The sequence below is a fragment of the Gouania willdenowi genome, chromosome 3 (genome assembly GCF_900634775.1).
Source record: "Gouania willdenowi chromosome 3, fGouWil2.1, whole genome shotgun sequence".
NCBI classification, from domain to species: Eukaryota; Metazoa; Chordata; class Actinopteri; order Blenniiformes; family Gobiesocidae; genus Gouania; species Gouania willdenowi.
In genome coordinates this window covers 16,677,983-16,692,039 of record NC_041046.1, presented here as the reverse complement: position 1 = coordinate 16,692,039, position 14,057 = coordinate 16,677,983, and the positions used below count along the sequence as shown (strand labels likewise).

General features: G+C 37.9%; 1 protein-coding gene across 5 annotated transcripts in view; it reads left to right on the top strand.

The window, feature by feature from the left end:
* The window catches only part of celf6 (CUGBP Elav-like family member 6), a 230,306-nt gene that overhangs the window by 138,162 nt on the left and 78,087 nt on the right, over window positions 1-14,057 (top strand). For all 5 annotated transcript variants that reach the window (XM_028476904.1, XM_028476897.1, XM_028476891.1 and 2 more), the window contains exon 3: window positions 5,815-5,863. In XM_028476904.1, the coding sequence (XP_028332705.1) occupies window positions 5,815-5,863 (49 nt within the window). The remainder of the gene's footprint in view (window positions 1-5,814; window positions 5,864-14,057) is intronic.

Genomic DNA, 14,057 nt, shown 5'->3' with positions numbered 1-14,057 from the left:
CTTTGATATTTAAGTTCAGTAATCTAGTGCATTTAAAACATTTGCACAACTCAGAGAAAGAGGCATCCTAACTCCAGCCATATGCAAGTAAGCATTACTCACAACCCCTTGCATTTTTGGCACCAGGCTAAAATTCAAAACTTGGCAGGAAGCAAGAACAGAAGTTGCCCCAGACTTATTCTGAAAACATATTGTCACAGGCACTAAAAAAAGTACAATAAAGTGGGACATGTTGAAAGGCACGAGTTGAGAGACCTTTTCTCTTCCTAACTCTCTATGACCTCCATGAACAAAGAAAAGAAGAAGAAGAAAGAAAAAAAAACAACTGAGAAGAAAAAAGAAGCTTGCCAATTCGTTTACTTTCAACAACCAGATTTCCTTGCTTGCCTGCTGGCCACCTCTATGCGGTTGCCTAGCAACCACAAGTGTACTTTTGGGTTGTTTAATGACTTGTTGCTGCAGTGCCTGAGGGGCTACTAATGAAGCCTCCTGACCAGTCACTGCAATTGAAGGCCTAAAAGCTGACTGATCACTGGACAGGGATATTGGGACTAAATTAAACCTCTTATGTGCCACCAATTCTTCCCTAAACAGAACAGCAGCAATCTACTAGCATGCACTCATACAAAGTAACACAAAGTCCCACCATCACCTGCTGACTTTCTAAAAGTGCCTCAACTACTTTTAGTACACTTAAATAACCTCATTTTAGGGTTGATCATTCAGCCCAAATTCCCATTTTGATTTAATTCTGATTCTTGATTTTCAATCATTGACAAATATCAGTTTAAATTTAGATTGTTGCTTATTATATATCCCAGACTTCCCTCTCCCCAAAAACTTCGTCCAGCTCTTCTTGGGAATCCTGAGGCGTCCCCAGGCCAGCTGAGAGTCATAGTCTTTCCAGCGTGTCCTGGTCATCCTCTGGGTCCTCCACTGGTAGGACGTGCCCTGAACACCTCACCAGGGAGGCATCCAGGGCAAATCCTAATTGGGTGCGCAAACCACTTCATCTGGCTTTTCTCAATGGCCATGTTTACATTCGAGCTTTAATTCCTCTTTCATTCAGAACAAAAATTAATTCCTCTTTATTCCTAATACAAATTTGATTCTGAATTAAACTTAAATTCGAATTAGGTGGCTGGTTTACTGGTTTTAATTCAGATTTAAATAATTCATCTTTCTTGTAAACACTTAATACCGCTTTGAGTTAATTCCGGTTGTTCTGCGCAGGCGGGACTTGCTGCGATGACGCGCTGCTGATGACAGTCCAGGGTGGCCACCCGGACAGTTTATTTAATTGGAGCTTTAAAAGACATGGATATAATGAAAAGAGTGGATGGACGGAAGGATAAACTTGCGGACATTCACACGTACACATGGGCTTATTACACATACGGACATCGGCAAACGGAACAGGCTTCATCGGAGCATGAAGCACCAGAGCTTCACTAATGATGCGTGGATCTTTTTAAAGTTAATTTTGTATAGTGGAAGTAGAACAGCTGTTGCACTAACCGATGGCTTTGATTGACCAAAGTACAGTGTTCTGTCTCCTTTCTCCGCTACTCTATCGCTCTTCTCCTGCTCCGCGGGTGAAAGCGAAACCGTATGTTATTGTCGAGCTGCTGCTTCAAAATTACAATCAAAATAAAAGTGAAAACAGTTCTCATGAGGTCTTCTATGTTGTAACCGAAAAAAAAGGTTTGTTTTATATTTTTTCCCGATAGGTGTGATGCGTCACGTTCGCCCCCTGTCCAATCAGAACCCTTCCCAACACTCAGACCTAAAGAGGAACTAAATGAAGCCGAATAAACCGGTTTTTCATGTGAAACTGAATTTGGAATTAATATTTCCATCTAAACACGAAGCAGAACACTTTAATTCAGAATAATTTCATACGGCTCTACTTCGAGCCCCTCCCGGATGACTGAGTTTCTCATTCTATCTCTGAGGGAAAGCCCAGCCACCCTAGAAAGGAAGCAAATTTCAGCTGCTTGTACCCGCAATCTTCTTTTTTGGTCATTCCCCAAAGCTCATGACCATAGGTGAGTGCCTAGAAAATCTGTTCATAAAAATTATGAACATTATTCTTGTTCTTCCTTGTAAAAGAAGTACAGATGTACAGTAACTAATAGATCTTTTGAAAATGTAATAAAATATTAAATGTCAATTTAAGCCACCAGCCACCCAACCTGTATTATCTATACGAACTGTAGATCAAGGCCCTCAAAACCAAAAATGATCCATAGGTGTTCATTTAGGCACCAAATTTTTTTTTAGATTTAGTGGTCGTTTTTTGAAAAATACAATGGTGTTTAAGTCAAAATTTTGTCATCAGGACTATTTCAGTTATAGTCCAGTTACATTCAACTATATTACATTAGGATTTCAGTCGACTGACTCTGTTACAGATATAGTGCACGAAAATATGAACCATAATATTTTATGCATTTTTTTTTTTTTTTAAGGATCCAATACCCGTGTCATGGATACATTAAATATAGAGGAAGACCTATGGGTGTGTTTGATTTTGGTTGCTTTGGTGGATGTAAGGGCGACCGTGGCTCAGGTGGTAGTGGGTCGTCTTCTGATCGAGAGGTTGGGGTTCGATCCCAGTACATGTGTCGAAGTGTCCTTGGGCAAGACACTGAACCCTAAGTTGCTCCCAGTGGTCGACGAGCGCCTTGCCTGGCAGTCCTGTCCCACTAGTGTGTGAATGTGAGAGTGAATGGGTGAATGAGCTGATATGTAAAGCGCTTTGAGACTGATTCAGTGTGGTGATAAAGCGATATATAAAATCAAGTCCATTTACCATGTACAACATTATTAATGCAAAATTAGGTATTCCTCGTTGACTTTTTGCCTCTGCTTGCTAACATTTCTTTTAACGTTAAAACAAATTGCTGGTCCTCGGGGTGTGATGCTGCATACAACTTCACATACATGCAGAGTCCTTTGGTCTTTATTTAGCCACGCTCCTTGCTCATGTCAAACTCTGTCAAGTGATGTGTTGCCTCAGGGCCTAACACCCACCACACTGCTCCCACTGACTGATCTGAGTGGGCAGGATTGCGCCATTCAACTGACACTTACATGTTTAACCTGTCCACATGGTTTTGGGAAATTAGGGTCACTACTGTACAAAATAGTGAAAAATCAAAGCAAGTGTCTTCAGTGGTAGTTTTACACATTTTCCATTCACTGTTCAGCAGTAATTTCCGAACTTTTCCCCTTCAAACATTTACGCTAAAGCCATGTACCCCCTACTCCTGCACATTAAAAACAAAACCAATTAATGTAATGACATGAACAATGTAGCCCAACAGTAAAATTTGTCACTAAATTTGACCAATTCTGTTGAAGTATTATACTGTGTATGATGAAAATAATATGTAAGCACACAATAAAACATCTCAATCTCTCTCTTTTTTTTAATCTCTCTTTTCTTTCTTTTTTTTTTTTTAATAATTCTATCAAAATGTGTTGATTGAACATATACCTGTAATACTGTATCCATCACCCTGAAACTGAAAAATACAACTCACTACTTTTTCTGTATTTGTTTTCATGTACGTTAAAGCTGAAAATTCACTTTCACGCAAGTACATAGTGGCAAGATGCATTATGGATGTTTGGCTAGCGCAAAGCTATAGCTCTCCTCAGATTTGCCCATTTTTTTGATCTGATTGTTTTTCTGTCACGATTAAAAGGCAGTCTCACAGAAGCCAATGTATAATTTGTCGCAATGCATGGAGGCTCCTGACTGCTGGTCTATTTATATTGTAGTTCACAATGTTGTCACCTTGTTTTTAATTACAGTAAAATATTTCAAGCCTTTATTACTTGAAATTGTGATGATTATGGCTTACAAATAATGAAAATCCCAAATGCAGTGTCAGAAGATTATAATATTACGTAAGATCAATTTTAAAGTGTATGTACACCCCAAAACCACTTGTTTTCTGCTGAATTCATACATGATTAGCTATGAAGTAATTCATAGTCCCATTTTTGTCAAAGTATTTAAATTTAGCATTTTTAGTTGTAAAATGTCAGAGTGACTGCCCTCTATGGGTTGAACACTGGCTATTACAGTTGTTTTGCTACTGGCTGAGTTTAGGTTCAGTGATGTCTTTTTGTTTCGACAACATCACCTACAATCACTGTTGGCCCCACCTCGCCTATAAAAGATAGGAACTTGGGTTTGGCTGCAGGGTTGTGGGTGGGTGTACACTTTACACTTTAAACAGAATTGTCATGTTTTATTAAAAAAATATATTTTCATTTCTATGCACTCAGTACTTTGTTGGGCCTCCTTTTGCTTGAAATACTGCATTATTGTGGCGTGTCATAGAGGTGATCAACCTCTGATCAGGCGTTACTGTGCTTACTGTACTTGTTATGTACCGCTCATCGCGGTACATAACAAGGTCACATCGGGTCACATTGATATAGATCTATGGGTCAGGTAAGATCCAAAATCATATTTACCTGTTTGTTGTTGTGACGTGCGGCCTAGTTTCCGTGCACATTTCCGCATTCACTTTCACTTCAAAAACAGGAAGTCGAATCCTATTGGCTGGGTGCCCTCGGCGATCGTTTCCATTTGTATAGGAGTCTATAGGACGAAGGAGGGACTTAATATACATTAATGTATATGAATGACCACCGGCAGTAGACCGATTTAGGTATTTTTATGAATTTCAAAATAATCATACATAAACATAGATTTGTCAGAAACTCCGGATATCAGCTTTAATGCAGCAGTTCATGCATAAGGAGGCCCAACCAACTATTGACTACATACACATGAATATACTTTACAGAAGCCAGACATTTCTGTTTAGAATACCTTTTTGTTTTACATTGATCTTGTGCAATATTCAAATTTTCTGAGAAACAGAATTTTGGGTTTTCATTATCTGTAAGCCACAATCATCATTTAAAATATTTCGCTCTATGTTTCATGAGTCTATATCATATATGGGTTTCACTTTCTTTAATTAGTGACTCAAATATTGCACTTATTTTTAATGATATTCTAATTTATTTTCGATGTATTTTTATTACAAACAGTGAAGTATGACTTGTTTGTATTTCATCATGAAACTAAAATGATTTATCTAATATGTATACATGATTTTATTAACATTTTTCTTTATGTTAAGACAACAGGCCTACTTTTACCTACTGCTACAACAATTGTTAACCTTTAACAAAACTGATTTATTGTTATGATGTTAAGTGCCTCTCAAAGGGTTTCCAGACAAAGGGAAAGCTTAAAGCAGAGCAGACAAATAGCCTATTGCATGAGTTGCAAAAGGGCATGTAAGCAGGAAAGTAACAGAGGGCGTAAAGTGGAGTAAGAGGGATGGCTGAGGGTCAGGGTTGAGCAGGGTATAGCTGCAGACTGGGAGTCTGGAGCCAGAAGGGGACAGGAAGAGCATGGGCCAGCCAGAAAAGACCTCTCCCGATGGGGCTAGGAGTGGCTGATGTAATGACATTAATCTCCAAGTGCCATCTGACACCCAGTGTGGCTCCGTCATTGAAAAGTGCTAATTCTGCTGAACTGTGAGGGGAATTCAGGGATCTCAAGAGGCAATGCCCTGGATTAATTAAACACTACCATGGAGTACTTCACAAACATATCTCTTTTAGGCTATTTTCATTGCTGCAAATGTGTGTTTAGCTTCCCAAGTAGGACTGAGTGAGTACATTAAAGCTATAAACATTATCAGGTTATTTTCCTCGCTTTTTTTCCTTCTGACCTATACCTCAGACTTATATTTTTTGTTCTCTTTTTCTCTACAGATGAACCGACCCATCCAGGTGAAACCTGCCGACAGCGAAGGAAGAGGAGGTAAATAACGTTATTTTGGTTCCTGTTGCAATCTCTTGCATATATGTTAAATATTACACATAAACATGCTAAGGCACTGTAACAGTGCTCACATAGGTGCCTTCTAACTTAAGCAAGATGAAATAGATCAGCTCATACTTGCTCACTTTCTTCTATTCACTCCATGTCTGCACCGGCAAAAGGATTGTCTCCTTTTCACCGTTGCTGAGAGCTGATAAAAGATGAGACTCAGAATCAAGGGGACAGAATTAGTTCTTTCCCCATTATTGCTTTCATGATATGCTAAATGCAATTAAAAGAAAGCAAGGTATACCCCCCAAAAATGGAAGTACTTCACGCAATAGTTTGTTTTGTCTAAAATAAAAGAGCACAACAATCTATCTGTATTCATGTCCCTACTCAATCGTCTATGGTTCGTTCTTTGGTTGTTCTATTTCAAAACTAGATCAAAAAACAACAAATAAACTGTGGGGTTATTGTGTTTTACTGATTTAAAACCAAAACGGAAACACAGAAAAAACAACTGAAAGGGGTTTTTTGTATATTTTTATGTGAGAGCTACATATTGATGTGGTAACAATAGCCGAGCTACATAAAAACTTGTTTGCGCTGTCCCAGCTTCAAAATAATGTTGCGCCTCCAATAATAATAATAATAATAATAATAATAATAATAATAATAGATCAAATTTGTATTGCGCTTTTTTGGACACTCAAAGATGCTTTACATGGGGAATAAGACAAAACAAAATGGGTTTATGGAAAAGCCAGTTTGAACAGGTGGATTTTGAGTAATGATTTGCAGTTTGGTAGTGAGTCTGAGTTTCTAATGGGCGGTGGGAGTGAGTTCTAAAGGGTGGGGGCAGCGATGGCGAAGGCTTGTAAAGGCTTTGTGTGGGACGGCGGTGTGCAAAACTGCCTCAACTACACTTCAATGTTGTAAATGTATGACTGTCAGGTTTTTGTGCGTTTTGTTTTTTGTTTAAACTTGTGTAAACAAACTTCCTTGTGTCTTTAGTCAAGGATGTTAAAACAACTGAAATAATTCCTAAAGACAGAAACACGAAGCAATCGCTAGAAAATGATGAAAACCAAAAAGTTAAATTGTGTACATTATTATTAATTCAGATAACACTTGTTATCATAATATATAAAACTTAAAACAGTTTAAAACATTAGTATTTATCATTTAGAAGAAATGGCCATTCTCCAAAAGAAGTCATAGCTGAGACAAAATGATCTTTAATTATAAGTGCAAATCATTGAACTTCGTTTAGTTCAGTTTTATTTCAAGCACACATGGAAAAAGTGTACAGTATGTACAACATACGACAATAAATAAAATTCACTGTTGCTTGAAAAGAAATGGGTTGAAGTTTAACACTTATTAATTCCCACCCCCTCTTCCAAAGGCTAAATACAATAGCTTACTTCCTTTGGTTTTATCCACTTTCTTACATATACACATACAGTATATCTTCATACATTTAAACAATTTGTTAGCAACAAAAATTCCAGCTAAACCAACTAATTTTCTTTCATTTTTATAACATTAAAAAATAATTTCTATGAATTTTTTCCTAAATTGTTTTATATTTGGACATTCCTTGAGCTGCTCATTTAAGCTGTTCCACAGTTTCAGCCCTTGTACGGAAACACAACAAAAACTTAACAATTACAAATACCTTAGTGTGCGTTCAATTTCACAAGTTTATAACATATACAGTATATATTACATATATTGATATTGTACAATGGCATACTTGAAAAAATCTGTATAAAATGTAGTATTTTTCTTTTTGTTTATTTCTGTTTTAGCTTTAAATCACTAAATCAAAAATAACTACACTGTTTATTTGTTTTGTTTTTTTTTTGTTTTTTTTTTTTTTTTTGATACAGAACAACCAAAGAACAATCCATACACAGATTATACTCAAATTAAAAACCTTGTTTTTACAAATGTGGCCTAAAACCTTTGAAATGTCCTTATTAGAAGATCTATGCCTAACAAAAGACTCAACACTTAACTTTGAAAACTGGGACTACGTAACCCTGTGTGCTGCTATGTTGAAATTACATCATTGGTGCCATGATCAGCCCCTTTTAGTCCATTGAGTTCTATGGGAGGTGAAGCATTCAGAATCATTTATCAGCTGTTTCAGTGAAAATGACAACTTGTGCTGCTTTGGGTTGCTCTAAAAATCAGTAAAACTTAAAAAAGTCAATGTAACAGCAGAGATGGAACTATTGCCCCGTGCGGTCACAGATTTGTTCGGCTCACTGATTTTGTTCATCAAATTTTGGTAAACAAAAGAGGTTTACATCGACTTTTTTAACTTTAAATTTCTAGAGCGACCCAAAGCAGCACAAGTTGTCATTTTGACTGAAAAAGCTGCTAAATGATCCTGAATGCTTCACCTCCTATAGAACTCAATGGAATAAAAGGGGCTGATCACGTCATCAATGACGTCATTTCAACATGTGCACACAGACTCTCAAATGGTAAACTCCTCCCATTTTTAAAAGTTAATAAAATGAATATGGTGCAAAATAATGCATTTTAAGTATAGATCTTCTAATAAGGACATTTCAAAGGTTTTAGGACACATTTGTAGTAACCAAACTTCCATTATATTTGACATTTGGCAAATTATTATTATTATTATTATTATTATTATTATTATTATTATTATTATTATTATTATTTTAGTTTGGTTTACTGTGTGAGAAGTGACAGTACAGCACTTTGTTTATGCATGATATGCTATCCGAATCCAAATCTGCATTTGTAATTGTGTATTTAGCACACAGCCTCATATCAATGTATCCGACTTACGTGGTTAATGGCTGCATCGTTCTGGATTTGTTTGTGACCAAACATCACAGAGGTTAATGCAGATTAAGCCAGTTAAAGATTTACATGGGTTGAATTGGATCTAATTGGGCCGGTCTGTGTCAGCTCTGTGCGCTCATTTTGGAGCGGTAATTTTCACTGCCTAGGTCAAATTAGACTGAGCCACTTGACAGATTTATGTGGTCAAGTGTGAATCAGATGGTCCACTCCACTTCTATCGCCCCATACACCCCTGTGTAGATCTTACTTTCGTCATGGCGGCACTTTAATTAACGGTCATCTAAAAACAGGCAAAGTCTGACTGACAAGGCCTGGGAGGGAGCCAATCGGCATTCTCACAAGATAAATTGGATCTGCGGGCTTAAGAGGGGAGGATGGATGGGCCCCAATATCAATTACTACTCTTTTTCGACAGACAGAGAAAGGAGAAGAGCAGGCAGAGTGAATGAGATACAGAGGACTCTTACGCTGGCATTGCTCTAGTTAGTCTGTCAGATGAACTTTTTATTTAGGGGGACTGACTTGGCCACAGCACAGAATGAAATAGGGCGCAGCGGACAGCACCCAACAGAGATATTGAGTGTTAATGGCAACAGGACGTCAGCAGACATGTCAAGGAAGTAAACCACAGTCCAATAATACAATGAAATGAGATTTACGATGAAGGTTTGTGGTTAAGGGGAAATCAACAGCCCCACAAGGACTGACCAAAGGAGAGGAAGTCGTGATGATTTCATTTTTGGGAGATTTAGGACCCCACAGTTATACCTACTCTAATGGGACCCCTGCACTCACAAAGCCACGGCTGAACTAGGACATTTGGCTTTTAACAATCAAATGATGGTATAATTACCAATACATCAGCAATTTTCTGTAATTGTGGAATTTGCTCAAGGGTCTCAATTATGTGCTTTACAGGCATGTAGTGTCATTAGTCTATTCAGAGAGTCCTTTAGCCCCTCTTTTGTTGGATGTTTACTTCAAAATGAGATGAGAAGAAAAAATTATTTTTGTCACTGCTTCAGGACAGACAAGTCTATCTATCTATCTATCTATCTATCTATCTATCTATCTATCTATCTATCTATCTATCTATCTATCTATCTATCTATCTATCTATCTATCTATCTGTTAAAAATACGTCTTATTTTTAGAAAGACAATTTTAAGTCTCTTAAGTCAACAATCTAAATCGTAATGTGAATTACCGGAGTTTATCCGTTACAATTCGCGCTTATCTGTTGCACACATGACAACTCGAGATGCTTTCAAGACATATATCTTAAAATCAGTACTCATTAGTTGAGCTGCCACTGCCATAAATTCTGTATGATCCCATGAAATGCATTTCATCTGATAATAGCATGAATGGAGGAAACAGTGCACAGAATTGTTCTTAGCCGTTTTGCCTCCACTCCTACTGATATGGTGCACGATGTAAAGGCAGTAGATAAAGCAAGTATTACTGAAAGGAGCGGATGCAGCACAAAGCCCATGGAGGGATCCAAGGCAGTGAGAGATAGAAGACAAAAAGAACATGAGGGGAAGAGACGACAGGATGAGAAAGTTAACGGAGGGTGATGGAAGCAGCTGAGTGAATCTCAGCAGTAAATCATCTCAGAGCCGCCCCATTCGCATCTCCGCCTGGGCTCGCCTTGCCTGGAATCTTTTTCCCCCTGACCTTGTCTGCTGCTGTGTCTGTGAGGAAAAGATGGGGCCAGATTATCTATGATTGGAGAAGGCCATTATCTAAACACAATCTTGGAGCCAGGTCCCAATCCTCTCGCCAGTGTTGTGAGACTAGAGACCACACTGATGAGAAGAAAGATGATGGGTCAGCTAGCAACACCCTCTCCTTTTATTAACTCTGATAAGATAGTTTCAACAGTCGCAAAAATGCTCAGCAACCACCGTCAACATCATCCCTTTGACAATGTGCTACTGGCAGTGCATTTGTCTACACAGAGGCCTTCTTTGCCCTACTTGTTAATAGCCCCACATACTTTATTGGTCACTCATACAGTGCCAAGAAACGTAACATTCCTCGTATTTGGATTTAGGGGTCATTTACATTTTTCAGTAACAGTTTTAATCATCCATGTTCAATTACAATTCAATTACGATTACAGTGATTTTTTTCAATTATAATTAAAGTGAAATAGTTTTTTATATCCTCAGAAATCAAATTACATTTATGTTCTCGATGACTAAATAGTTAATAAAAGTTAACCTTTCTCTTGATTTAGCTTTCTGTTAGCATCTCTTATAATAATGGGTCATAAATCAGCTGTGAAATACACTAGAAACAAATATCTATCATTTGTTAGGCTTCTTCATCAATGAAATTATAGGTTTTAATATTTTATCTGAATCTTTTTTGGGTCAGTATACCCTAAAATGTGGGAAAGCTTGATATGAAACATATTTCGATAATTGTGAACTACATATGTGTAGAACTGTACATAGAACTGTAACATAGTTCCCCAGTTTTACACTAAATTATAATTAACAATTTTTATCGAATTTTAATGGAGATTACAATTACAAAGTCAATTATCTGAGCTCAATTACACTTTAATTATGATTACAACAGCGACGTAGCTTTTAAATGACAATTCAAATTACAATTACGCCTTAATTGTAATTGATTACCAATTACGCAACTATAATTATAATTGACCCCAACCCTGGAACACCTAATATCTGGTCCAGCTTTTTGTGTATTTAGTTGAGGGGAGTCTTTTAGCTCTTTTCCATTGGCTACACACTGCACCACACTACCTGCACTACACAGCTTCACACAGAACGACCCGCTTCGACTGTCGTGTATAAAACAGTTGTCGCCTTTTGAACGGTTGAGCTTGTGCTGCCTTCAATTGTACTGAGCGAATAAAATCCAGCATTACAGAGGCTTCCAGGTTCAAACAATGACGGGAGCCTGAGTTCATTGTGTGGGTCTCTGCACCAATCAGTCCACTCGGGCAAACGTCACACTTGGACCTCACCCCGGCCTAACTGGGCTTTTGCTGGCAAGTACTGCTGGAAGGTACTGAGGAATTGGAACTCTAAGTGCTCTCTAGTCTAGTACCTTCTTTAGGGCACTGGAAAAAGTACAAAACATGTGCAGTGCGGAGTAGGTTTTGTTTGTCCTTGCCAACCTGCTGCTCTTTTAAAGGCACACTTCAATCAGGCTGTGCAGAGATTGACGGGACCTTAAGATGTTCAGCAGTGTGCTGTCGTGCCCCCCACCCCCTCCACCTCAGAAGGTGGAGAAGACTGCTGGCTGGTGCAATATGCCAGGCCGTGGCAGAGGGACTGTCTGGAGGCTCCTCGCGCCCACAGAGGAGCGTGCAGCACTTTACATGCAAATGAAGCCAAAAGATCTCTCTGTGCCTGTGGACACGATTTGCAAAACCATGAAAAGTCAATGGGGATCCCAATGGTGGCAGTGAAAATGTGATGAGAAATACACCAAAACACAGAGAGAAGATGTGGGCTGACAAATTAATGGAGTGGAGTAAAAAAAAAAGTTAATTTTTTTACCCTCAATTTTGACTAGTTTGTTTTGCATTTTAAATCCTGTACAGCCAAAGGTTATAGGCTCCACTCCCATTTTGCTGCATAGTGCATAACTTAAAGCTGCTATTCAGAGTTTCTGAGAGAACGTCTATATGTCCCGCCCTCAACAGCTCTACTTCCTCCCCTGCCTCTGCCAATCTAACAGAAGCTACGCCTCTACGTTTGTGCACACGCATTGCGAAACATAACGAAGTCACATAACTATAAAAACTACACATTTATTGTTAAAGTGCCTTTTAAAACTTTTGATTAAAACATGTTTATCCTGGTCAGTTCGGAATCCTTTTAAAAGCAGCGAGTCCCTCCATCTTTGAAAAGCAGCTCCGAGGTAAATTCTGTTGCGGTCACGAAGACGTTTATCTACAAGCTTTGCACCCGGACTTATTTTTTTTACTTTTAGTAGAAGCTTTATACGTTGGCAATCATGGAATGGGTAACTTTGGAGTTTCGGAGCTCTCCTCCATGACGCTATGCTGCTTTAGTTTCCGTGCACAGTTTACGCAGCACAAGCATTCACTTTCATTGACAGTCCTCGCTCCAGGAAGTCGAAGCCTATTGGCTGGACACACTCGGCGATCGTTTTCATTTGTATAGGGGTCTATAGCCTGAAGGCAGGACTTATATAAATTAATGTAGGGCTGGGCGATTTTGCATTAAAAAAATGTCAGAGTTTCGATTCGATTTTCGATTTTTTTTAATTTTTTTTCCAATACACTTAAAATGACTGCAGACATCAGAGTTATAGTCAAAAGTGTAACTTTATTGCTGAGTTAAAATGCATAAAACAAGCCCAATCCCAGTAAACAATTTCAAGCTTTAACCCAGGTTTAAGCAAAAGTGCAACAGCAACTTCACAGTAGCTTAAATTTTCTGATTAAGAAATCAGATAACTACATGTTTTATAACTCATAACATTACGATTAAAAAAATAATAAACTCTTCCCTTAGCATCTCAGCATAGTGCGACTAAAACATAAAACATGCCTGTGGCACACATACAGCCTACTCAAAGGGTATAAACACATGTAAACAAAGAGGGGCTACTGTAACTCACAATGATGGAACGTGAAGAAGTCCGAAAAAACTGTGGTGGGAAAAAAAGGAATAATTTTAAATTTAAAATGAAATTTAAAATAAAATAAATGAATATAGAACATTAGCTAGCCTCTAACAGAGGAGAGAGGTAAGTCACGCGAGATGTTCTGAGAGTCACGTGACAGTCTGTGAAAATTCAACATGGCGCCTTGACTAGTCTACCAACTCTGTTTACTTGCACATATTGACGCTTCTTACCGTTAAATCCAAAAAAAAGAAGAAATAATAATATATATAAAAAAAATTGTATAAATCGATTAAATCGATTTTTTGCCCAGCCCTACATTAATGTATATGAATGACCACCAGCAGTAGACCATAATAAAAGACTAGTTAGGTATTTTTTCGCATTTCAAAAGAATCATACATAACTCCAGATATCAGCTTTAAGCAGCTTTAACACATTTATAATGAGTGAAACTCTATCTTTGTATCAAGCTTGAAACACAAACAGTTTTTAATTTGTGTTTCCCTCACATTTCCACTTACCACCTTTCTGATGAACAAAACTGCACAACAGAGAATCAGCAGTTTTGTACTTTTTTTCCTTACGGGTAAAAACAAAAAATCCATTTACTAATAAGTGATTCAGATTCATAATACAGAGGGAGGTTTGCATTATTGAAAGTTTTGTGTCAAATCAAAGAGATTTTTTTTCCCTCTTCTTT